Consider the following 26,958-nt stretch of genomic DNA (forward strand, 5'->3'; position numbering starts at 1 on the left):
CAATCTGCCGTACACTGGAGCCCTGACAATGTCAACCATCAATCAAGTAGCTGTGTGTAATTGCCTCCATCTATTTCTCCTGTCTTGAGGTATCTTTCCTATTGTGGGTCAAAATTCAGAAACTGCTGACTAATGCCATGGGTCTGTTCCTCAGAGACCGTGAAGCAGTGGAAAGGACAGCAGCGCCCTCCCTGTGCAACCCCGGGGGGGTGAGAGGTTGAACACTTGCAAGTTGGAGACATTTTTAATCCCTTTTCTAAATAATGCATAATTTTCCAAGCCTGTGAGGGATGTGTGGTTATCTATGTACTCTGCTTTTCTACAATACACAGAAATTTTCTCAGTCTTTTTTTTTTAAAGATTTTATTTATTTATTTCACAGAGACAGAGATAGCGAGAGCAGGAACACAAGCAGCGGGAGTGGGAAAGGGAGAAGCAGGCTTCCCCTTGAGGAGGGAGCCTGATGTGGGGCTCGATCCCAGGACCTTGGGATCATGACCTGAGCCGAAGGCAGACGCTTAACAACTGGGCCACCCAGGCGCCCTCAGTCCTTATTATTAATGTTTATTTCCTACTGGAGGAAGGCAATTGAAATGTGAGCCTTCTTATAAAACCTTCACCTGACCAGACGATGTTTGCTTCCTCCAGTCTCTTGGCCATTAATTGTTGTAATGACTTCATCCTACTTTCTCCGTGTGATGTATTTTTTTCAGACACGCTATTTATTTTCTTGTTAGTCAAAATGTACATAATACATGCACAACCTATGATGTAGCTTGCGATCCTGGCCAGGAGGGACAGCGTGCAAACTATAAAGGGCACCAGGCAATGCACAGCCAATGGGGGCTCCCCGTCCCCTTGGCCACCAGCTGGACCTGTTCTCTTGGGACTCTCCAGGTCTTGGGTTTTCCACCTGCAAAATAAAAGCGCTGGCTCTTATTAAGTTCATTTCTGTACCACAGGACCAAGCTGTATTTAATTTTTAAAATGATTTCCACATAAAGGTCTTATTTACTCTTCTCAAATAAAAGAGGAACACACCTACAGAGGTCACCTTCTCTCTAAAGACAAAATAAAAAGTTACATACACGGATAGATATAAAACATCCTTACCACAGATACATCTGAGCCTGCCTCTAGTGATCATGAAAGATATGGTCATCAGTACATTTTTTTTTTTAAATATACCCTTTACTTCGTAGAGGACAATTTTAGATTATCTCATATCTAGATGTCCCATAAATGGCAGTCACTTTAATTTAGAAGTCAATTTATAAAGTGAGTCAGATGAAATTAAAATTGCATGTGTTTTTTATTTCTAAGATCTGAGATGTCTATACACTTCCAGGTATTTTATATTTGCATACACATTGCGTTGGGTTAGAAATAATCTTTAACATTTTGTTAGTGTAATAACAATATTATCTAATGTTAACACTACAGGAATTCAGATGATTTTTTTCACGTATCAAGATTTATCATACTTTATCCCCTTACCTTAGGTCATTAAACAGAGTCTGCTCAATTTACTTTGCGGTACAATTATTTTAAAATCCATGTCTCCTGCTGACTCTTAATGAATTGCTGAAAGATAAAATATAGTCTCGTCCCTAGAAATAGTGTGAAACAACTCCCTTCAAGCAGGACAGAAATCTAAACATATTGGGGGAGATTTAAATCTAACGAAAAATGTCTGGGCTGGAAAAAAAAAAAACCTCAAAGAAGATTCATTAAGCAGAACAAGAACAAAACCTAATTTGGGCCCCTAAAAACTCTGGCCACACCAGCGCAGAGAGGTTTCATTATCTGCTTCAGCCTAACAGCCTCTGAAACAGTTGTTCTGCCGCTTGCTGTCAAGCATTCCCCAAACTCAAATGCAGCAGGAAACGTAAAGGCTGAGTCTTGGCTACAAGAAGGCCAGAGTTGCCTAAGTGAGCAGTCACAGACTCCAAGACAGAGATGGCAGAAACAAAATGAAGCGTGTCCAGGGACTGTCACGAGCAGCACACGGTTCAGCAATGCCTGGTGTCCTGCTCACATTGTTCGTGTTACTACTTTTCCCCAACTAGCAATTTGGGGTTACATCTTCCCTAATTTAATTTTGTATGTTCTTGCATATTTGGCACATCTCTCAACAGGGCTAAAGATCAGCTGTTTATCGTGCGGCATATCTATACCAATGTTGTCGAATGTATACACTGGCACAGAAAGAAGTATGTTTATTAAGTAAATGAAGTATTCGCTGAGACCAAAATGTGCTATTTGCAGCTATCATCTATCTTTGTGTTCACTTTGTGTGTATATATGTGTGTATCAGAATCTCAATTTTTCTATAGATTTAGATCAAATCATCTTTAGACGAATTAAGAAAGAAGAGAAAGAAAGAAAAAGGGAAGGAAGGAAGGAAGAGGGAGGGAGGGAGGGAGGAGGAGGGAGGAAGGAAGGGTAGGGAGAGAGAGAAAGAAACGGCATACTATGGAAATAAGAGTTTCATTCCCGTGGGGGAAAACTGCTTTTGCCGTTTTATTTTGATATACAATAATCTAAAAAGGATCCCCCCGGATCTGCTTCCTAATTATTATTGTTCTACACAAAAGAAGGGAAATTCTCTTCAGCTGAGTTGTTTGAAGTCACTCTCTTTGTGCAGATCTGCCAGGCTGATGTTTCATTGTAAGAATACTACCTTGCAGATCGCGTGGCCATTTCCCAAGCAGCCAATTCATGAGCTTGAAACAGTCTGCTTTAAGAGACCTAAATATCTTTGTTTTTAATAAAATGCTTAAAGTTTAAGAAGCCTCTGGAATAATCTTTCTCTCTCTTGAGAATGGTGATCTAAAGGCTGAAAGAGGCAAGCATGCATCCGAATAACGACAATTTAGACTGTCAATTTAGCCCATTAACCTTGTCTTGATCTGTGATGTTTGCCCATCTGAGAGGGATCCTGAGACCGTCCTGTCCGTGGAGCATTTTAAAGATGACAAAAGGTTCCTCGAATTATTGAAGATTTTCTGGAGGGAGAAGCCGCGGCGGAACGCGGGCTCCCGCGTCCGTTACAGATTGCTCGAATTTGCATGGGCAATTACACAGGGGGATCACATCAATGCAAGGCTGCCAGCCACACTGACGCCATACAATTACACAACGGCTTCGGTGCTTAAACTTTAAAATTCTTCCACCATTGTGCCTGTTCTATTAGAACAAACTGCAGCAAACGATCCAAAGCCAATTCAAACGACTGGAGAGGCGGTGCCCAGGGGAAGCGAGGGAAGAGGTGCAGGGCGGCCCCTACCGGCCAGCCGGAGCAATCGCCAGTCCCCATGTGCTGGCTGCAGCCACCACACAGGCTTCTTTCTGTTTTGCTGCCCATGATTTTCCACTGGGGCCAACGGTAAGAGTCGCCTAATTCACGGAAGGGCTGTGAGGATTAATGAGGGGAGTTAGGCAAAGCAGGACCTGGTCCTGGTACAGAAAGTACTGCATAAACACGAAGTTTAGAGTAACTCTTTGTTTGGATGGTTGACTGCTTTCTTTATTTTTATTTTTTTTTTAAGATTTTATTTATTTATTTGACAGATAGCAAGAGCAGGAACACAAGCAGGGGGAGTGGGAGAGGAAGAAGCAGGCTTCCCGCTGAGCAGGGAGCCCGACACGGGGCTCGATCCCAGGACCCTGGGACCATGACCCAAGCCGAAGGCAGACGCTCAACCGACTGAGCCACCCAGGCGCCCCGGTTGACTGCTTTCTTTAAATGCCAGTATCCACAGTTGTGCCTTCTCTACTAATTCCATTTACGAACTATAATGCTATTGTGCTCCCCCTGTAAGTTAATTTAGATAATAATACTGTGAGCACCCAAATATAAGCAACTTGATAAAAAAAAAACAACCCAAGGTATATCCAAGAAGGAAATCTAATTAAAATATTAATAAAGCTGAAACTACCAGCAAAAGGAGAGTTCATAATGAGGTTAAATGGCTTACTATCTGAGCATAAATGTCCCCAAGTGTTGATCTGGTATACAACCTTTCCAAAAGTGTTAAAAGATTGAACAGATGCTCCTAAAAGCCAATTCCATTACCAACTGGCACTAATTTATTCTTTTTCCCTGTTTATTGTTGAGAGGAAGCAAGGTAACTGAGCCCCTGAAACTGGCCATCCTGAAGAAAATGGCCTGCCAATGAGAGGGAAAAAGAAAGAACAACTGGCAAATGGTTTTGCAGAAGGTCTTCCGTTATCAAGGAAGATGTCTGCCCACGGCTGTGGTAGTTGAGATGTTCAGAAATGACCTATTTACCAATAGGAAAGGATTCCTTTTGAGGGATAAATAAGAAATCATACCTTCCAACTGTTTTACAAGATAACGCCCAATAGATTACACATACAAATAGAACAGGATTTGATCATCTCACGGTTTAGCAAGCAGAAACATAAGCATATGAAGAACCAAAACTCATGCTTTTAGCTCCTACACATTTTGCCTGAATGGAACTCTTCTACGTGGTAAACATGCCTCCCTCATGCAGCAAAATCCATCGAACCCAACACCGTTTTCTCAAAGCCTCGTTTCTTTCAATAAGGCACTAAATCATTTTACTGCAACCACCAAGTGCTTTCTTATTGCTAGGAAAGGTACGATACATTTACTTTTTGATACATGCTCCAGTTTTCAAGATTCTGTTGGAAACAAAATGAGCCTTTATGACATTCTATAATATTCCATCCCATTAATTGCTTTCCAGAATTTCTATCATTAATTAAAGGGCCTTCTTTCACCCTCCCCCCCAAAAACGCTAATCTATTCCCCAACTGCCTATCAGAGACTAAATAAAAGTCAGTGTTCACGCCAGCAGTGATGGTCATGCCAATTTCACAGTGTGATTTGTGCACTCATTTCATTTTGAAAATGACCCTGCCCTCCATCTGTCTAAACCGAATGTCCTGCTTTTCTCAAGCCAGGCCTCAGGAACAGTAGCACATGAAACAAGGGGAAAGACACAGAGCAGCCTCCCTCCTGCCCCCGTCAGCTGCCATGCCCACAGACAGGCACCAACACAGAGGGGCCCCCAACTGACTCCTGAAGGGATCAGGGAAATTTGGGGGAGAGCAGATAGTCCTTCTATTTTTCATCCATTTCCAAGAAGCCATTTGAAGATGAATGCTTTCATGATACAAATCCAATTCTGAAAAAAAGACTGACAGACCAAAGATAAAAAGGTAGTTTCCCATTTCTATGTTCTGTTGTCTTACCTTGATTTAACAGTAACTTACCCAAAGTAACAGTTCATACATAAGGATTTTAAAATACTGTGCCTGAGTTTCCAAGGGACAAATGTTGTCAGGCAGCCATAAAGGTGAAGATCCTCCCACACCCACGCCTCAATTATTGGGCAGCACTAATCAGCCTCTGTCAAACCACATACCTGCTGAGTTGAAGGCCCTAAAAGGGTGCACCCAGAGGTTGGGTTGAAAGAAGTGTCTGAGGAGAGTTATAGGAGTCTTCATTGCCTGTCTTCTCGGGGTATCTCAGGTGTGTGAGAGCCCCCACTCAACCCTCTGAAATATATGTAGTTTGTTCCTCTATTGGTATTCATGCAGTAGCAAGTTCCTTTTCTGGTCCCACTCAGAACTTCACAGCTCTGCCAATTTCTCAGCAAGAGAGAAGACTGAATGAGTACATAAAGTCAGTTGTTTCTTGATATGAACAATCACACACCTGGAGAAGGCTCCTCCTAGATACACCAGTGACTGACTAGAAGCTATACCACCCCACCCACTAATTAATTCCTAATATCTGCTCACAGCTGCCATTCCGATCTGGAAGTTCAAATTTCTACTGCCACACCAAGTCAATCGGTTGGTTGGTTGAATGGACGAAAACGACACTAACCTTCCATTCTACAACTTGGCCCCAAACACTAGGCTCTTACAAACTCATCTAAAGAGGATAGACATGATGAGTTACTTATCAGTCACTATTTTCTACTGAAACTAGATGTTGGATATCGTGGCACAACTGCTACCTATCTGTGTGGTCTTAAGCAAGTAACTTAAACCTTTCCAGTACACAGATTCTTTACCTGCAATATACAGAATATGGAGTGGTTATTAAGATCAGGAAAAAAAAGGACATAAATGGTCTAATAATACAATATGGTTGGGGTTGTGTCTAAAATCTACATATAGATAAGCTGCATGGGCAGCAAAACTATAAAGGAGGAAGATTAAGGACTTGCACTGCAGTCTTTTAAGTATATAGCAAAGACATGCTTTTATTTGGACACCGTTTATCTTAGGGACTAGACAGGCCAATGCAAATGATAGAAGACCAGTGGAGATCTAGGCAGATCAAGGAAGAATGGTTTCTTTTTTGTAGTGAAAGCCAGAGGACCAGGGCAGGAGATGCAGCCAAGTTTAAACGCTGCCATCTGCTCTGTAATAATTGTTTATGAAAAATAAGGGGATGGAGACACTTGAATCTAAAACTGAATGTCTCACAGTACCATATAATACAAAACCATTTCCTACCGTCACCTGTGAAAACGACAAAAATAAAGACTTTTGGTCTCTCCATATTACCTTCGTAGAAAGTATGCCCTCGGGGTAGCTTGTGTTCCCTCTCTCGCTGTCTCTCTCTCCCTCTGTCAAATAAATAAAATCTTTAAAAAAAGAACCTACTCTAATTCCAGGGCAATTCCAAGGAGATATCCACCTTTTCCTTCCCGCTAATTTACAAGCACAAAACACGAACCTACACTGTTTGTATGCACTGCACACTAAAAAAGTCTTAAAAAGCAAGGGATTTCAGACGATAACCCTTGCTCCCCTACGCGAGACACCGAAATGATACAACTGGCAGCCAGCAATCCCCATAAAACACGGGTGGGAAAAAGTACTGACACCTCATCTCCCCCCATGCCTGTGAGTCGGTCCCGCGAGACTAGGGCCCCAGCATGCAGCGCGGTCACGTTCCGGCTACGCCGCGACTAGAGTGGTGCACGCCGGGAAGTGGAGTTTTCATCTCTGAGCTACCTAGAAGCTTGTGTTCAGTCTTGCGTAACTAACGGCCTTAGCAGCCTAAAGTCTTCGAGGACAGATTTAATAATGGAAAGACTAATTTCACTGATTACTTTTTATAGCAACGGGCTTATTCCGTTACAAAGTAATCTCAGGACAGGCAGCCTTCCGTTTCCGGCGGGCTTGTTGCCGTGGTAACCAGCGCGCACCACCACCGCGGCGGTTATGGCCGGGCTGAGCGGCGCGCAGATCCCGGATGGGGAGTTCACCGCCGTCGTGTACCGCCTCATCCGCGATTCCCGCTACGCCGAGGCGGTGCAGCTGCTGGGCGGCGAGCTCCAGCGGAGCCCGAGGAGCCGCGCCGGCCTGTCGCTGCTGGGCTACTGCTACTACCGCCTGCAGGAGTTCGCGCTGGCCGCCGAGTGCTATGAGCAGCTGGGCCAGCTGCACCCCGAACTGGAGCAGTACCGCCTGTACCAGGCCCAGGCCCTGTACAAGGCCTGCCTTTACCCAGAGGCCACCCGGGTGGCCTTCCTCCTGCTGGACAACCCCGCCTACCACAGCCGGGTCCTCCGTCTGCAAGCCGCGATCAAGTACAGCGAGGGCGACCTGCCAGGGGCCAAGAGCCTGGTGGAGCAGCTGCTGAGTGGGGAAGGGGGAGAGGACGGTGGGGGCGAGAACGAGCCCGACGGCCAGGTCAACCTGGGTTGTTTGCTCTACAAGGAGGGCCAGTATGAAGCCGCGTGCTCCAAGTTCTTGGCGGCCCTCCAGGCTTCGGGCTACCGGCCTGACCTTTCCTACAACCTGGCTTTGGCCTATTACAGCCGCCGGCACTATGCCCCGGCGCTCAAGTACATCGCCGACATCATTGAGCGTGGCATCCGCCAGCACCCGGAGCTAGGTGTGGGCATGACCACGGAGGGCATTGATGTTCGAAGCGTTGGCAACACCTTAGTCCTTCACCAGACTGCCCTGGTGGAAGCCTTCAACCTCAAGGCAGCCATCGAGTACCAACTGAGAAACTATGAGGCGGCCCAGGAAGCCCTCACTGACATGCCACCTCGGGCAGAAGAAGAGTTAGACCCCGTGACCCTGCACAACCAGGCGCTCATGAACATGGACGCCAGGCCTACGGAGGGGTTTGAAAAGCTACAATTTTTGCTCCAACAGAACCCCTTCCCCCCAGAGACCTTTGGCAACCTGCTGTTGCTCTACTGTAAGTATGAGTATTTTGACCTGGCAGCCGATGTCCTGGCAGAGAATGCCCATTTGACCTACAGGTTGCTCACACCCTATCTCTATGACTTCCTGGATGCCATGATCACTTGCCAGACAGCCCCTGAGGAGGCTTTCGTTAAGCTTGATGGGCTAGCAGGGATGCTGACTGAACAGCTCCGGAGACTCACCATACAAGTTCAGGAAGCAAGACACAATAGGGACGATGAAGCTGTCAAAAAGGCAGTGAACGAGTATGATGACACTCTGGAGAAGTATATTCCCGTGTTGATGGCCCAGGCAAAGATCTACTGGAACCTGGAGAATTATCCAATGGTGGAAAAGATCTTCCGCAAATCTGTGGAATTCTGTAATGACCATGATGTGTGGAAGCTGAATGTGGCTCACGTCCTGTTCATGCAGGAAAACAAATACAAAGAAGCTATCGGTTTCTATGAACCCATAGTCAAGAAGCATTATGACAACATCCTGAACGTCAGTGCTATTGTGCTGGCTAATCTGTGTGTTTCATACATTATGACAAGTCAGAATGAAGAAGCTGAGGAGTTGATGAGAAAGATCGAAAAGGAGGAAGAGCAGCTGTCCTATGATGACCCAGATAAGAAAATCTACCACCTCTGCATTGTGAATTTGGTGATAGGGACCCTCTATTGTGCCAAAGGAAATTATGACTTTGGTATTTCTCGGGTTATCAAAAGCCTGGAACCTTACCATAAGAAACTGGGAGCTGATACCTGGTATTATGCCAAAAGATGTTTCCTGTCCTTATTAGAAAACATGTCAAAACACATGATTGTGCTTCTTGACAGTGTTATTCAAGAATGTGTCCAGTTTCTACAACAATGTGAACTTTATGGCAGGAACATACCTGCCGTTACTGAACAACCCCTGGAAGAAGAAAGAATGCATACTGGAAAGAATACAGTCACCTATGAATCCAGACAGTTAAAAGCTTTGATTTACGGAGGGGGAGACGAACCATGAGAGACTATGGACTCTGAAAAACAAACTGAGGGTTCTAGAGGGGAGGGGGGTGGGAGGATGGGTTAGCCTGGTGATGGGTATTAAAGAGGGCATGTTCTGCATGCAGCGCTGGGTGTTATACACAAATAATGAATCATGGAACACTACATCAAAAAATAATGATGTAATGTATGGTGATTAACATAACATAATAATAATAAAAAGCTTTGATTTATGAGATTATAGGATGGAATATATAGTTATGTCTGATAATGGCATTTATCAGAATGGCTCTGTTATTTATATTTGTCCTCTATCTGTATTTATCTTTGGCATCTTTACATGCTACATATTGAGCCTAGACCATTTAAAATTATAATAACAAATATTCTGTTTGAGGAATCTTTCCATTTAATTGAGTAAGGAGCACTTAGTATGAGGTAGCTCACTTTGGTATTCTCTGCCAGAAGTCACCAGGTTTTGCCCTCAAGCAACACTTGCTAGAGTGACATCTTTACATAAGCCAGTTACCCTCCATAGTTTATATCCTAATTTTAGGCTGTAGGAAAGGATGTGGCATAAACCAAAGAACTGTTAGGGTGGGTATGTTTGCATTCCTCTGGTGACCACCATGTAAATGATTGCTAGCCCGTGGCTGGACCTTTCTTCAATCAGCAATCAAGACCCGTCCACTGTGCCATCCCGGGATAGACTTTGCTGTCCAATAAGACCAATTCTGAGCTTAACTGTATACCTCCACTCCATTTTTTTAGTCCTGTAGCCTCTGGGTCTCAACTGAGTCAAGTTTGGACCTTGGCCTAAGCTCTTGTAGAAGTAAAAGTACTAAATGAATGAGAATTATTTTTTTGGCTCTTCTCAGGTTATGAGGTTTGGTCTGTGGCTTAATTTTTCTTCCATAATGTTATTTATTGGTTTATCTTGTTTTATAGAATCCTTCCCCTAGTTTTCCATTTTTGGTTTTCCAGGATTGATTGTGCCTCCTTGTGAATAGTGACAAATAATCAAATATAAAAGCTTTCTAATGTGTGCAGCATAGGGAAAAGTAAGCACTGAACTGACAATGAAAATACTAAGGTATGAGTTCCAGACCATCCACAGTCAACTTTTACCTTCAGAAATTCATTTACCCCTTGAGGTCCCACATCATTTGAACTGCTAGATGCTTTTTACAATTACTTCTGGCTGTTACATCGGATTCTGTACAACCATACTGTAGAAAGTTGACTGCTTTTATGACCTGGCTATTTAAACAAATCAGTCAGGAAACAAAATATATAATTACATTTCAAATGAATGTTTTCTGGTATTTGGGCTTACGGTAAATGTTAACCCATTAGATAAATGTCTGTTGTCACTTTTTGTTGGATGCTACAACATATTGATTACTACAAAGAAATAAGGATTTTTGCCTTTTTCTACTTGGAGCTTTTTCTTATGACTCTATGAAAGTATAAAAGGCAGTCCTTGTTCTCAGCTATGGGTTGTGCAAAAATTAAGAATTTTGTAAATACTTAGAAATTATTTAATTCTCTTACCCTTTTAGTTTTATCCACTAATTTATCTATTTGGTGGGGAAGGGGAAATTTGCTTTTAATTCCTCCAAAAAATGTTATACCACAAATGATACGTAAATGATATATACTGCAGGAGTTCTAGTAACAGGATATTATAATATGCGTTTTTAAATCAATTATTCTTGAAATAATTAGAGCTCCTCCTGCCCAAGGTGAAGGCCTCCAGCGGCCAGTCTGCCAGAAGTCTGGAAATAGAGGAACAGGTGAGGTGAAGATGAAGCAGAGATGTAGCTATGTGATTTACTTCACGACCCACCTTGGATCCCCTTCAGGTCCAAATCTCAGCAGTTTAATCAAATGTCTGCTGCCATTAACAGAACAGAAGTACTGGATAACAGAATGGAAATAACAGATGCCAGAGCTACTTCTGTAACTAACTCACCAAATCGAATCATAAGTCCTTGCACCCTTGTCTTATTTAATACAAGGAGGAGAGGTCATGCAGACTTTCCAAAAGGACAAAGCCACGGTGAACAGGAAGACAATCTCCAGTTTATAAAGCTTTCTCTTGGAGTGTTTTCTTTTTCTGCCTTCAAAGGGTCTATTTAAGAGAGAGTAGTGTTTACTGTTACAGAATGTATCACAAGATAAGAAATGAAAAATCTATCTGCCTTACTGCCCTCCTTTTCTTTCTCTTTTTTATCTTTTCTTTTTCTCCCTTTTGTCAATTATAAGGACACTTCTCTGATAACTGGCAGTTGAAACCACAAGCAGGTATAAAAGACGCATACCAACCTTTTAGCAATAAGTGTCAGGGAAGTAGCACTGTGATTATCACAGGGACTTTAGAAACCATTTAACCATGCATTTTTGCAAATTGAGATAACACTTATCAATAAAAAGTGACTCTCAAATTGGTAAAGCCAGAGAAATTTTAAGAGGACCTAACCAAAAGCACTGGATCTATATAATTTGCAGAATGCAGTGAGCTTTCTTTGTATATTTGCAGTAATCCTTATCTTTTTCTCTTCGACCTCAATAGAAAAACAGTGACTGAAATTTTAAAGAGTACAATATATTTTTTTTAATGTTCTGTGACATTGGGAATTAAATATACTCAACTCTAGAGGAGACTTTTCTGTAGCCATAATCATTTTATATTGAAAAATAGAGCCAGGCATTAGCCAGAGGTAATTAATTAATTAATCATAGGTATAGTGTGGTCTTGTTTTAATATTCCCCTTGGGGAGGGGGGAGAGTGAGTCTTTACAAGGTGATTGCTTTACACTTGAGTCCACAAGAAACCAGGGTTCTTTTGGTGGTTTAATAAAATCAGCTCCCTTGGATTTGGGCCAAGATTGACCTATCACATATTGAAATCCTGTCTACAACATCATAATGTGTTTATATTAGAAAAGGAATTGCCCTCATAGGGAAAAATGTTCAGAAAATAGAGAGTTCTGTGTACATTTCTAGAATGAAAGATAGGCATTTGTTAGTTTAAGCAGGACTTGCTGGTAACTTGATTGTAAATATTATTAGGTGGACATGTAAACTGAGTCCAAGTCCTTGTTCAAAAGTGAAATTTGCACATTTGTGAAATTAAACACATCATTATCATTGACTGGATCTCTCAGTTCAAAATAACAAATGGCCAAAACTGTACTGTGCAAACAGGACCTTAATAAGTTTCGTGAGAAAGCATTTATTGCTATTATTATGTTTCCAGTTATTTTAGTACAGAGGCAAATGCTTAAGATAAAAGACACATTACTAAAGGTTTTACCAGCACTCATGGCAACTGCTGTAAAAAGTATGTCTACAAAGTGTCCACAGAGTCTTGAAGAGCTTGTCAAGATTCACCAGGAAACTACCGGCTGGTTTGTGTTTCTGTCTCTGCTGCATAAGGTCAGAAGCTATTCTGTGAAGACTCAACCTCTTGGTCCTAATTAGTCCAAATTTGACAAAGCCATGCCCTAGAGTTTATGCACTTCAGATGTGGAAAGAAGAATATACACTCTGGGGAATAAAAGGTTTAGTCCATTGTTGAGTCAGGAAATGCTATATTTAGAGCAAGAGATGATCACACCCTAATATTGTAAAGCAAAAGAAAGCTTCAGGAATTGAATCATAACAGTTTTCCAAAAAAAGATCCTATTACAAGGGCACTACCACATATCCATGTTCCGTGTATCTACTAGAAAGGTAAAACTTTTTCTATAGTTAATACAGCATTTTTGTGTACTGGTCTTTTGTTCTTGTACTGATTCATTACATTTAAAGTGTTTTGACAATGTGCCAAAGAACAAAAGTGAGCTATGCATGATTTGACCAAGATGCTGCAAGTAGTTATTAGTCCTTTTCAGAAACTAAAGAGACTATTTTTCTGACAGTGGATGGAAGATCGATAATGAAATGGTTGGCAAAACTGTAAAATTATTCTAGAAATAATCATGTGGAATCTAAAATGGAAAATCATAAATGGATTCTTCTGTGACATTTGTAGATATGACTTAATAGATTTTTTAAATTACAGATTGGGTATTATGATAAAAATGTGGAATGCATCTGCAACAGTGAGTCCAGGGCTTGGACTAGCTCATCTCTTAAATCCTAAAACTGAGGCTCACAGAGAATACTAGGACTTGCCCAAATCACAGAGCCAAACAGTGGCAAAGCCAGGATCAGAACCCAGGACTACTAGCTCCGATCCAGTGCTCTTTCTACTTCACCACCGTCCACCTCTTAGGTTTGTTTGTTTTTTTTTTTTTCCAAATTATTCTGACACGCTATCAATGCCAAGTGTTTCTTTTTCCAGAGCTATGACTTTCACTACTAGTGTTGCTGCTGATTATTTCATTAGTGGTGTAATAAGCTTTCCCCAAAGTACACTCAGCGAACATATTCCTGCGCCAGCCTAAATTATATTCTAGTTTCCAGAATGTGCCGGAGGGGACTCGAGTGTGCAGCACATGTTGTTTGCAGCGGGCGTAGATTTAGCTGTGGTACAATCTGGGTTGGGCACAAAGATTATTGACCCACCTGTTGTTTCATCAGCTCTTTAAAAAAAAAAATCACTCTTTACGACCCTTCTTCAGGTTAGTGATTGTCTTCTCTCCATTATGGTCTCCAGCCACCAACCACAGCAAAAACAGCTGTCATGAGGCTACTCTGCACCTCAAGTGCAAAGGGCTACGTATGACGTACTTACTCAGAAATCACAGTAGAGGGCCGGCTGCTTCCACAGGTATTTACAGAGTGTTACCAGAGACTTCTGAGGCTCCATAAAGCTTTACCTTTACTTGCAAAACCCATTTGACCCAAGACCTTAAGGGCTTACTCACACTCTCCCACAAGATTGCTTACTCAGATTAGCTTCGATCTGGGGGAGGAAAAATTAAAAGCAAGCTAAGAACGAGAGAACAGATTATGTCCCTGTTATCTACCTCCTTTTCTCTCTTTGTACTAATACCTCTCAGTCCTCACTCTGTGTCAGAATCAGCCAGTAAACTATTCAAAAATAGAGATGCCTAGGCCCTAACCCCTGAAGATTTGGTTTCAACTTATGGGGATGGCAGTGGGAGGGAGGGGTCAGTCTTTAAAAAGTCCCCCCAGATGATTCTAATGTGTAGCCAAGGTGGAGAAGCACTGTTCTGTATGTGCAAATATAACAGTGACCACGTGATGCTGCATGCTGGCCACCGTGGGGGTGGCGTGGGGTGGGGCACAGTCTATATGAGAATAAAATGACCTGGATATCCAGCCTAAAGAAATGATTAAAAAATGGATAATTGGAAAAAGTCAGGGCATCTGAATTTTTTTAAGGCATTCTGTCTGGGGTATTTGTATAGCTTTTAAACTAGTGAAACCTTTTTTGTATTTATTTTTTTTTAATTCCAATGTAAGTAACATACAGTGTTCTATTAGTTTCAGGTGTACAATATAGTGATTCAACAATTCCATACATTACTCGGTGCTCATTATGTTAAGTATACTCTTAATCCCCTTCATCTATTTCATCCATCCCCCACCCTCCTTCCCTCTGGCAACCATCCATTTGTTCTCTGTATTTAAGAGTTTGGGTTTGTTTAGTTTTTTTAAGTCTCTTTTTTTTCTTTGTTCATTTGTTTTGTTTCTTAAATTCCAATATGAGTGAAATTATATGGTATTTGTCTTTCTCTGACTGACTTATTTCACTTAGCATTATACCCTCTAGATCCATCCATGTTATAGTGAAATATTTTTTTATTCTTGTTTTATTTTTTTAAAGATTTATTTATTTATTTCAGAGATCTCGTGAGGCAGGAAGGGGCAGAAGGAGAGGGAGAGAGAAACTTTAGCAGACTCTGCCCTTAGCCTGGAGCCCCACTTGGGGCTCGATCTCATGACCCTGCAATCAGGACCTGAGCTGAAACCAAGAGTCAGAAGCCTAACCAACTGCACCCTGAAATCTTTTTTTTTTTAATTTAAAAGATTTTATTTATTTGAGAGAGAGACCAAAAGCATGAGCAAGGGGGAGGAGCAGAGGGAGAAGCAGACTTCCTGCGGAGCAGGGAACTCTTTGCAGGGACTCGATCCCAGGACCCCAGGATCATGACCTGCACCAAAGGCAGCTGCTTAACCAACTGAGCCACCCAGGCGCCCCCCTTTTTTTAAATTTAATATCATGCATTCAAGAATTCTTAAGAAATCTTTGGCTTTCATAGAGGGAATGTGAAAAATACTGAAGTTATCTAGAAGCTCTTTGACAGTGGAAACTTTTTTAAAGAGGGTTTCCAGAATTTAAGAGTATTCTCATACTTTTTTTCTTCAAAGACTCATAAGTATCCTTTACTGTCATCACTTCTTAATTTATTACACTTTGCTAAAGTCAAAAGTCACTGTATATATGCATTATTATAACCATGCTCATAAATGACTTTGATTGGCTTTGGATGTATCCAAATTTGTCTTCCTAATAGGGACCACATTCATCTGGTCTCCCTATAAATATGGATTCCTCCAAACCTGACTCCAAATCCCATGTGTGCATTTATATATGCACATACATCTTTTAAGATTTACATTGAAAATACAATAATATGTAGTGGCTACGGTAATTTATAATCCAATATTCATTTCCTACCTCTACCCTCCAGATATTTGGTCTAAATTTATGGTTCTCAAATGCTTTGCTGCACATTAAAATCACCTGGGGAGCTTTTAGAACTCTTTGTGTCCCAGGCTGCATCCCAGGATCTCTAGAGGTGGGACCCAGGTATCAGTATTTTTCTCAAAATGCAGCCAAGGTTGAAAATCACTGGTCTAAGTCCATTGTTGTAATCCTCCTTTTCCCTGATTACTTTCAGGATAAACATGTGGTCCAATCTTCACTAAGGCATGAGAAGTCTCTTGAAGGGCTGCTGAGAAAGCTTTCTTTAAAAAAAAAAAAAAAGATATAAGAAGGACTCTCTTCTTCTGGGCATGACTGATCTGAATCTGCTGCCACCATCTTATGACCATGAGAGAAACTAACCTAAGCTTAAGGTGGGTGTGGGTGGCGGGGAGAACTGGTGTCTTTTATTATATCTTTGAGCCACTATATTACCTTCTTTAGAACCTGACCTACCTCTGGTTCTCCTATAGAATGGAAAAAACAAATTACCTTATTGTTTAAACGTGCTTGAGCCAGATTTTTTTGTTACTTGTACCTAAAAGCACCCCGACCACATTGGCCATACTTAGATCACACAATTTTGAGTGTTACCCAGGAGGTGATGAATTTTTATGCATGGTGCCAACACTTTAGTCATCCAGTCGTCCTTGAGACCCAGAATCAATCCTTAGATACCAGTGAATAGGACAAAGTTAGTTGACCTTTGTAAAGACATTGCCTGAAAACTTGCCTTCATTAGTATTAAATGTTCATGCAGTCTTTTGAAAATTATAGCAGCTACTCACGAGATTGGTAATGCTATTCTTGGAAGAGCATTCACTTACGTAGAAGTAAATGCAGAATCAAATCGCTCTACCCCAAAAAGGTGCCCTAAGTCCAAGGCTTGCTCACTGTTTGTTGGCAGAACCACAAGATAAACACCAATGCATATCATGACTCATACAGAAAATATATTCCTCAATTTTAGAACTTCCTCCACATTCATATAAGGTTGTTTCAGTAAAAGCTCAATAACAATAGAAGAATAAAAATGAAAATGAAAACAATGGCAGCATTTATTCACATAGAGTAAACCTAAGTGTTAAAGTGAGGCAACCTAATCTTTTTTCCAGTGAGAAATGCTAATCCATGTATTTCAGCCTTGGCCCTTTCCAGTCATAAACCTGGTTATAGGAAAAGCTTCATAAAAAATAAATACTTGAGTTTTTGATAATCCCCACAGCACAGCATTCCACCTATCAGGCCCAACTTATTCTGAGTTGTTGGCTTACATCAGTTCTCTAGAAGAAAGATGAAGAAAATTCAAATTCAAACCGGATGGTCCATATCACATGGGGGGATTGGGACAGTTGATTTACTCATATAATCTCTTTAAACATCTACCAGGAGAGGTTCTCAGACAGAATTTATTGCCTCCTCTTGCCATCTTTGGACCTACAAAAAGCAAAGCAAAATCCTTCTATGAAACCTGAAACTCTAGTCACTGGTTTCCTGGCTGATGTCATTTCAAAGGCATGGTGCGGCCCTGGGATAGCTACAGCGGAAATCTGCCTCTCTATGGGGTTTCCATCTGTTTGCCATCAGAAAGGACCTTTTTGGGGAGCCACAGTAAATGCAGAGCACCCATTCCTCCCTGTGGGTTCTGGTGTCTTGAATTAATGTTCTTAAGATCAACTGTTATTAGGATTGAATAATGCTTAAATTTTCCCAGAATAAGAAGGTATATAGAATTACACTGCTGTAGCTTTAGTTTTCATTTATGTGGGTTCTCATAAGCTATTTTCTGTAAATTTTCCATATGATTCTGAAATTACTTTGTGAATGTTACCAAAATAAGAATTCAGTCACTGATTTTTTTTTCCTTTGGAAGAAGAGTTTTCTACATAATTTTATGTAGTGACCTGCTTATAAAACAGCTGGTATTCGAAGCAACTCTTTCTGCGCTCTTTAGGTCTAAAGTTGTTTAAAAATATAAATTTTGTGTCAAAAGTCTATTTATTTACTTCTCATTAAGGGTCAACAGAAATGACATACAAAATTAAAACAAAGAAAATAAAGTATAATGACAAGAGGTTTCAAAATTGAGATCTTCTATGGATTGGCTTCAATACATATAATCCACTGTAAATAACTGGGGCTTCACAATGGTACCAAGCTATAACTCGCTGGGGATTGAGTGTATTCACCCAGCAACAAATGCATAATGGTCGCCTTTATTACTGAGGAAACAAAGCTTCAATTAATAACACAGGAATGTTTAATAAGGGAAAAGATTTCATGAAGATCAGCCTTTTTCTCATCCCCATCCTCCCCTACAGGTATTCCAGCTTTCACAGTGCCCGGACAAAAACAGACTCTCCATTATATTCCTCAAGGAATAATTTATTAAATTTGTTTTTATAAATTGGACTTTCTGTGTTTATGTGCCATTTCCTCGGAGAAGGCTGACTCTAAGGATGAAATAGAAATAACATCACTTTTCAGTATTCCTCAAGTCCTAATTCCTAGAAGAAGACAAGAATACAAAGGTCTTTTTATTCCTTCTGTCAATTACCAGTTTGTTTCAATATGGTTTTCCCAGAGTTCAGTATCAAATGAGGCACGGTCCCCAGTGGGCGACAGAGAGGTAAAGTTTTCCTCACCTCAACGGGGAAAAGGAAATATGAATATTGAGCCAAAGAACTTTGAGAGAATGGAAAGGGAAATGAAGGAAGATTCATGACAGAGGGTAAGGCAAAGGGAGAGGCCAGGTGAAGAAAGACAATAAAAAACTTGCCTTTGATGGAAAGCTGAAATTCTGACTACTATATTTATATGACTTAAACATGAAGTATATTTACCTCAGTATCTTCTAAAGCATAGTAAACACATGCGATAATTAAATGAGCTGAATTTAGCTGACACACAGAACATTTTTTAATAGCCATATATTTATTTTATTATATTTGTATACACACTCACACACACATGACACATCAAACTTGAAATTTCATGAATTCTATTGCATGAGATGAGGCTAAAATAAAAAAATGACTTGACTGAAAGAAAAATATTAAATAATAAGACACAGTAAGTACTTAGCTGTGTCAAGAAGCATGTCAGTAGTACTTAAATGACAAGAGTTTAAGAAAACTTAGTTTAGACAAATGGAGCACAGAACTCCACGTGAGGGTGTGGAAGAACCCTACTCTTCACTAAGCAAAAATGGGATTTTTACCTATAATTGATTCAGTAAGTATTTGTCAAGGGCTTCTATTTTCCGAAAGCTAACTTCACACTTTAATACAGAGATTTTTGCCACCTACTGTGAAAATTTCCTCAGTAGAATGTTGCCTAACAAATTTATGACAAAAAAAGCTTAAACGTTCTAGATCTCGGTTTCCTTGGTTGAAAAACTGAGATTTAAATACTATGCTTTCAGGGATCATTTCTATAGTTTGAAAAGCTGAGATTTAGGTATTCACATTTCCTTGCAATTCTAATCTGTTCTGATCCTATGATTTTTTCCCCCATTTCCCACAAACCTAACAAGTTCGGACTTTTGGTGGATGATGAATCCCACCAGTAGAGGGGGCCTCGCTCTGCTTGAAAAGTGCTCTGAAAGGCCGAAGGGGTGGTTACTCCACTCAGAACAGGATCGCCCTTTCCTGTTGGCTTAAGATCCTGTGGCTTTTCTCTCAATTAGTAACTTTAAAATGAGACTGCCGGCTTGTGGAGCAGTCTGGAATGTGCCAGCACACTTCAGTCTCAGATGCAGTCTTAAGTTTTCATACGGATCTGGTAAGCCGCAGTACAACACGTCTAGCTAAAATAGTGAACGTTCTGATTGTTACCACATTTTTCATATGTGTGTAGTAGTACCTTTGGGCTAACTAGGCAAGGGTCCAGTTGTGTTCATTTTAAGTTGAATTCCAAGTTCTGAGTTGGAAGGATTTTTAAGAGCATCTGTTCCAACTCCCTCATATCACAAATGAAGGCGAGACAAAGAACTTACTTCCCATAGAAAGGTAATAGTGTGGAAATAGAACTATTCACGGTGTATAAACAAAACAAAACAAGTCACTTGCAGCCTGCTTAGTCCTGACTGCCCCTAGGAGCTGTGTGGCAGCTCGTTTAATCTTTGGGTCTCAGTTTCCTTTTCTGTAAAATAAAGGCACAGAACCAGGGAACAGCCAAGATCACTTCAGCTCTATTTTATTAGGTTCTCTGCTTCTAAATGATTATTGCTTTGGTTTCCATTTGCAGGCAATTCTAAGGCTTCTTGTTTGCTTTATTGTTCATCTTTATTAAGTTTATAAATGTGTTTTACCTTTATGAGTATAAAAGGAATTAAAATGCAACTGCCGGGGTGCCTGGGTGGCTCAGTCATTAAGCGTCTGCCTTCGGCTCAGGTCATGATCCCAGGGTCCTGGGATCGAGCCCCGCATCGGGCTCTCTGCTCAGCGGGAAGCCTGCTTCTCCCACTCCCCCTGCTTGTCTCCCTCTCTCACTGTGTCTTTCTCTGTCAAATAAATAAATAAAATCTTTAAAAAAAAAAAAAGAATGGGCGCCTGGGTGGCTCAGTTGGTTAAGCGACTGCCTTCGGCTCAGGTCATGATCCTGGAGTCCCGGGATCGAGTCCCGCATCGGGCTCCCTGCTCGGCAGGGAGTCTGCTTCTCCCTCTGACCCTCCTCCCTCTCATGCTCTATCTCATTCTCTCAGATAAATAAATAAAATCTTTAAAAAAAAAAAAAGAAAAAAAAAGAAAAGAAAAAAAAATAAAATGCAACTGCCGAACAAAAAGTTAAAACTCCAATGTGAATGCAACAATCAAAAATATAATCCAGACAATAAGAGAAGGTAGAAAAGTGAAAACAAGTTGGAGTATCAAGGTTGTAGAGCTATGAATGATTTGTCTTTAAAAAAAAAAAAGAAAATGTTTACCACCACTGTGTAATAAACATAATTCAAGAGGATGAAAAAGGCCATCTAAAAGGCAAAGTCGAGGTTACCAAGTATCAAGCACAGCCAGCTAGAGATTTTAGGAGGTGGAATGAAAGCAATCAGCAGACCCTCAAGGCTTCACCCCCAGGTCCCCCACTTCTGGTGTACTTCAGCCTTGCAATAAAGCTTCCCATTTTTCAGGATATTAAATTCGAGTTCAGGGAAAGCCAGACATCATGTAATCACAGTTTGGAATTACAGTGTACATCTAATAAAAGCCCACAGAACTTGCCAAAAAAAAACACAAAAAACCCAAACCTCAGAATCTTTTAAAGAGCTATGTGTTTGCTTAGGAAGAAGGGAGGTGGGAAAGAAATCACGTGTAAAGGGAACCTTTCCACGGAACCAAGGCAACTCCAGACCAGACACAGATCCTGGCAGATAGCCTGAAATAGGGACCCCCTCCTCTGAAAGAAAGGAAGGAAGAGGAACAGGGAAAAGAGTCTCCACCACAGACTGAAGACACCTTTGTTCAGACTGGACCCTAGGGAGGTCCACCCCACACGTTTCCCCTGCTGGCATCACTGTTCTGTGGAGAAGGCCTAGTTCTTTCTCTGATTGCTATGTAAAATGAACGCAGGAAAGTTCTGATGATTCACCCAATTAATCCAATCACGTTTGGATTAATTCTCATGGAGACACAGGGCCAACTTTATGGGTGGCTGTATGGTCACACAAAGCTCTGCACACAGAAGGGTCCCATGCTAGGTTTAATCCTCTGCTGTCACTGTTTTAAAATTCTTAGTGATTTATGAACAAAGGACCCCGCATTTTCATTTTGCACTTCAAAATTGACGTAGCTGGTTTTGGCCGGGCATTTTTATGAGGCTGTTCATATTACTGCATACTTTTCTGACATTGCTGCAACATTTCTGACATGCTTAATCATGGTCTAATGCACTTTGAGAGCCTTGTCTTCCTATATGTTCCATACGCAGCCTGTGGGCCTTTTCCATGAGGATTCATCCTCTGGCCCTCAAGAACTCCAGGTCAGAGCCTGTGTCGCGTCAGATGCCACCCAGCATGCCTTTTGTCTCTTCCCCCAAGTGTCCAGAGTCTCAGTACTCTTTATATGTGGGTGCTCTACGAATATACTACCGTCTTAGAACCAACATGAAAAGCAGTTGAAGCCCCTGTAAGACTTGGCCTGGGGCAAAGGTGAGTGTGAACTCCGGCTCCTGGGAGCGCTCCCTGTTGTCCTCAGTCTGGCCCGCCTGCGGGGAAAACAAAGCAGTTCAGGGTGCTACTGAATCTTGCTCAAACCTCTGCGGACCCTTAACACTTGGTCTTCTGCTGGTCAGATGCTTTAAGGCCGAAACTGGTTCCTTCAAGTGGCTAAAATACAATGATTTAACGATAACTCTGGATTCCAAAAATCCATGGGCTACAGCAAGCACTGACAACCTTCCCACCCCATCCACATACAGAAGGCCTGAGGAGGACGGGGATGGCCCTGGGGTAATATAGCTCCTTTAACATTCCAGCAATCTTCCCCTCCCCCAACTGAGGGCAGAACAGAAAAGAAACAAAACACCCTTGTGCACAAAAATGGGGCTTATAGCCTCAAGGGGAAGGGGGGAGGGGGAGAAGGTGGGAGAGAAGAGGAACGACACCTTGCAAATTTGGGAAATACTTCTCAATATCAATTTAAATTGTATCATCCCTCAAAGTTAACATGGCCACTGGGTGAGACTGGCAAACACAACATAAGAGGTGAAGGAATGAGCATTCTTGCAGCTCACCATGGTAGAAATAATGAAAAATCAATCTGACCAGTAGACTTCAGGCCTACTACGCTTCCCCAGGCAACAGGGAGCCCTCCTCCCTGGCTGTTTTGTGAGGTTTAAACAGCAGGGGGCATCACTAATCATTTTGTGAAGACCCAGATGGTTTCTGCAGACCAAATTACAGGGAAGGGATGGGAATTGAGTTTTCACAAAGGAAATGGGTGTGTACCTGAGGGCCAATGAGCTGGTTATGACCCAGGTTGAGAGTGGGAATCTATAAGGGGTTTTCTTCCTCTGAGAAGGCCTATATCTTTACAGAGCATCCCCTTTGAGATTCAGGGCAAAGCCCCAATTAGCTGAAGTCCTGCCTTTTCTTCTACTGTTGAAGGGATGGAAAAGTTTTCCCTTCAGCTCTTCTAGGTGCTTTGGCTGGCCTAACAAATTGACAAAAGACAGATTAACAGGAAAAAAAAAAACAAATTTAATCATTTGTATGGGAGCCCCATAAAAATATGAGACTCAAAGGCACGTCAGCTAATTGTATATGCCATCCTGAGCTAAGGAATAGGATAGGGGCGTGGGGAGGAGAGGGGAGGAGGGCAGTTCTCAGGAGGATAAAAAGAGCAGATGAAATTAAATGTTTGCCATGCCATACAGATAGGTCAGATAAAAAGTTATCTCCAGTAATAGCTCTCTTTCTGGGACAGGCCCCCTATCTTAATTCTTTTAGGCAGTTAAGGAAAAGGTAAAAGTGTTTCCTGAGTCTGTTGGGTCTTCATTGCTTTCAGCTCAAAATAATCCACATGCCAAAGTGGCACATTTTGGGGTGGCATATTCTGCTCCCCTTTACTATGTGGTTCTTTTCAAAACCATGGAACCTTGGATGGACTCAACAACGGAGTGTCAATCTCTGGTCCAAGGGAGGGACATCGCCTTATGGAGGAGACCAGGACTCAGAGGGCTTAAGAGAGCAAGTAAAATGAGGCTCTCTCCTTCCTGCAGCAGTGCCTTCTGAAAGAGAGAAGTGTTGAGACTGGACACTCAGGTAACCAGCAGAAACTGGCCCACTGTCAAGGCCTAATAGGGAAACTGCACTGTTTCTGTTCACCTTCTAAAGGAATTCTGTGGGAGGGGCATTCTGCATCAAATCATCATCCAATTTCTAAAACACTGATGACAAAGAGGGTCTTAACATTTCCCTCAGCTTGACAAGCCTTTGGAAATGTAATCATCAAAGGAGATAGCACCCCCATGTCCCAGTTCCTGTGGGAGAGAAAAAGTCTAACTTCGGCAGGCACCTTGCTCTAAGCTGTAAAATGACAACTTGTAAAGATACGAAAATTTACTTTTCTTTTGGTCAAGTCAGTTAGCAAACACAGATGGCCGATGATCATTCTCTCAACCCCAATGCTTGAAAACTCTACCGCCCTTTGTTGCAGTGGAGTTGAGTTCAGACTGAGTTCTGGCCTCTCTTCCCTAGTGCAACAGCCTTGAATAAAGTCTTCCTCGCATGTTTAATTTTGGCCCATGCAATTTTTGCTTTGACACCAACAATGTAAATGCTGTCAACCAAGATATGTTGTGTTCCTGCAAATCCTGACTGCTTTGCAGATGAAAGATCAATGAGGCAAAGTGCCCCTTGGTTTGTGCATCTCCCTGGAGGATCTTGGGAAGGTACATCTGGGTCAAAGCCGACCCAAGAAGGAGGGATGTCACCAACCACTCTCCATAAGTGGCACATCTTCAGGGAGCAGAAAGGGGTCAGCTGGAACTGGTCTGCTGCTGCCCAAAGTACAGCCTTACTAGATTTAACAGAGCCTGAGAGAACGCTCACCTCACACCAGGCACTGTTCTAAGCACTCCACAAATAATAGTCATTTAATTCTTACAATAACCCCGTGAAGCAGATTTTATTAATAGTCCCACATTTTCAGGTAAGGCACATTCTGGCACCACAGAAAGCTTAAGTAAACTTGCTCAAGCTCACACAGGTGGCAAGCCAATAAGCCTGGCATTTTGATTCCAGCAGCAATGTTGTTTTTTTTTCCCCCAGCAGCAATGTTTTAATGCCAAATTCTGCAACTAGAACCAAAGAGCACAAAATCCCAAAGGCATTGTAGTAGGCCCAGTGAGACCTGATCAGGAAACGAGGTCTGTTTTAAAGAAGTCTCCAAGTCTCTACCAGAAAGCAGTTCTCTATTTCGGAAGGAAAGTGGCCCATGACAGCCCGTCCAGCATGCACCCACCATGTCCTCTAGCCTATAGGATAGGACTATTCTGCACCAGCACTCCACCATTTCCTAAGGTTTGAGAGATTCCTGTATAAAAAGTTCTGTAGATCCTTTCTGTAAATCTGCTTTCACAATGAGCACAAGCCAGGCAGTTCCAGGAGAAAAACCTGTTTTTCTGCAAAGGGTTGTACAGAGGTGGCAGTGTCTGAGAACAACTGAACAATATCCACGTTCTTTTCCTCCCTGCAGTTCTGAAGCTCAGTATGACCTTGGCTGATCCCTCCAGTATATGCTTAAAATGAAGTGGTGGCTTTGACTGCCATCAAGGGCAAACCAAATTCACATTCAGTGTGCAGGGCAGCTTTTCTCTTCTCACCTTTGCTCCCTTGCAACCTAACTTGCCTCCCTTGCTGCTTCAGAAAGTGCGAGAGAAGTCCTTTGGCAGAGTGAATGGATGCTTGCACAAAAGAAATAAAGCGATTTGAAGTTGCAACTTCACTTCAACTGCACAAAAAAGGGTCCCTTCGCTGGGTCCCTGAGACATGCCCCCCCACTTGGCAGAACCCCAAGAGGTCTCTGCATGGCCAGTCCTGGGCCAGGCAGGAGGAGACCTGGGCTGTGGCACCCAGCTCACCACCTCATCACACTCTGAACCTTCCTTTTTCCATCTGTGAAAAGTGACTCACAATATCTGTGCTTTGTACTCTCCAGGGCTATTACGAGGCTCAAATGAGATAATGTACGTAAAGAGCTTTGTAAACTGTAAAATACTCTACAAATGTAAGGGATTATTATAAACCACAATACAGCGATGTTTTATGCTTTTATAAAACTACTGGCTGGAACTGCAGGAAGGGGAATCCCTCTGGTGATTTTTATTTTGGAAACAGGAGGACTTGGGTTTGCTTCCTTGCCAGAAATTGGATTCCTGGCAGCAGCTGTTCATTCCATTTAGCTGGGCGACGCACATATGGCCGCCGCGCGCCTCCTGCGGAGCTGACAATATGTACTGCTTTGTCTGAGCACATCAAGGAAAAGCGTCTTTTCGCCTCCCTCGCTATTTCCAACTTGCCAAGTCTAACACCTAGGAACTAGAGACTTTCAAGTCGCACTTCACCACGGCAACATTTGGTTTTTTTAGATGAGATTTTTTTTTCCTCCTTAGCAACCAGAAATTTACAGGCAGCCTCTCACCGTAAAAACAGCCTTCCCTTGAGCTGTTCGATGCTTTTATAAAGCTTTGCCTTGGTTAAAATGAACATGGTATTAATATTTGTCCTGGGACTGAGTTTGGACCAGCTGAAAAGGATTAAGCTACGAACAGGTTCTTTTTTTTTTTTTTTTTTTTTCCCCGCCTCTCTCCAGCGACGGCGAGGCGGGGGCGCTCTGGGTGACTGGGGGGTGGTGGGGGAGCGGGGGGAGCGGAGGGCGCCAGGGAGCCGAGTGCCTGCCGCTCTGCACAAATACCTGCCCCGGCGCTTTGCTGCAGGTAGCCGCTCGCTGCAAGCTGAGGTGTTTTGAGATGACTCTACGTCTAAGAACTACTACTTGCTTGTAAATGTCAAGAGGAATTATGTACGTTTGTAGAAAAGTAACTGTTTGACTAATTTCCGGTTCCATGGAGCAAATGCACTACCCTATGTATTTAGAATCTGGTGCTGACAGCCAGGCCGTGGCAAGCCTCAAGGTTATAGGATCATAAATGGGATTAGATAACCCAGACAGTGTGGCTCAGGCTCTAGCACTTTTAAAATATTATTAAAACCCCAGAAAAAGGGCAAACGATTTTGAAGGGAAAGTAAGACATAACAGACCCTCAACAAAGAGAAAATGGAATCCTGGAGATGGTTCTAGGGACTTGTTAATCCCCTGGAGCATTTCTAGAGTACATGTTAGAATAAATAAATATTTTAAAACATAAGACATAAAGAAGCAGGTCATGATTTATAGCGTAGAAAGATTTTTCTATTAGATTTGAGCCATGGAAGAAAGAAAAAGAAAAGGACAAGGAAAGTGTACTGAGAAAACCAAAATTGACAGTAAGAATTTGCAATTCCAGATAGCAGAATTCAGTGCACCACCTGGAAGGCTTTGCATTTTAAATTATCTGTTT

At 42.0% G+C, this 26,958-nt stretch overlaps 1 protein-coding gene and 1 long non-coding RNA gene across 2 annotated transcripts in view; one reads left to right on the plus strand and one right to left on the minus strand.

Moving 5' to 3' along the window:
* Positions 1-703: 703 nt before the first annotated feature.
* Positions 704-26,958, minus strand: part of LOC118012289 — a 60,119-nt gene continuing 33,864 nt past the window's right edge. The window contains exon 2 of the long non-coding RNA XR_004679672.1: positions 704-913. This is a non-coding gene — a long non-coding RNA (uncharacterized LOC118012289). The remainder of the gene's footprint in view (positions 914-26,958) is intronic.
* LOC118012287 (tetratricopeptide repeat protein 30B-like) lies at positions 7,192-9,287 on the plus strand. Its single transcript, XM_035007666.1, has one exon. The coding sequence runs from the start codon at positions 7,240-7,242 to the stop codon at positions 9,232-9,234; it is 1,995 nt and encodes a 664-aa protein (XP_034863557.1). The 5' UTR covers positions 7,192-7,239; the 3' UTR covers positions 9,235-9,287.

Source organism: Mirounga leonina, unplaced genomic scaffold (genome assembly GCF_011800145.1).
Source record: "Mirounga leonina isolate KUSES-001 unplaced genomic scaffold, KU_Mleo_1.0 Mir_151, whole genome shotgun sequence".
Lineage (NCBI taxonomy): Eukaryota > Metazoa > Chordata > Mammalia > Carnivora > Phocidae > Mirounga > Mirounga leonina.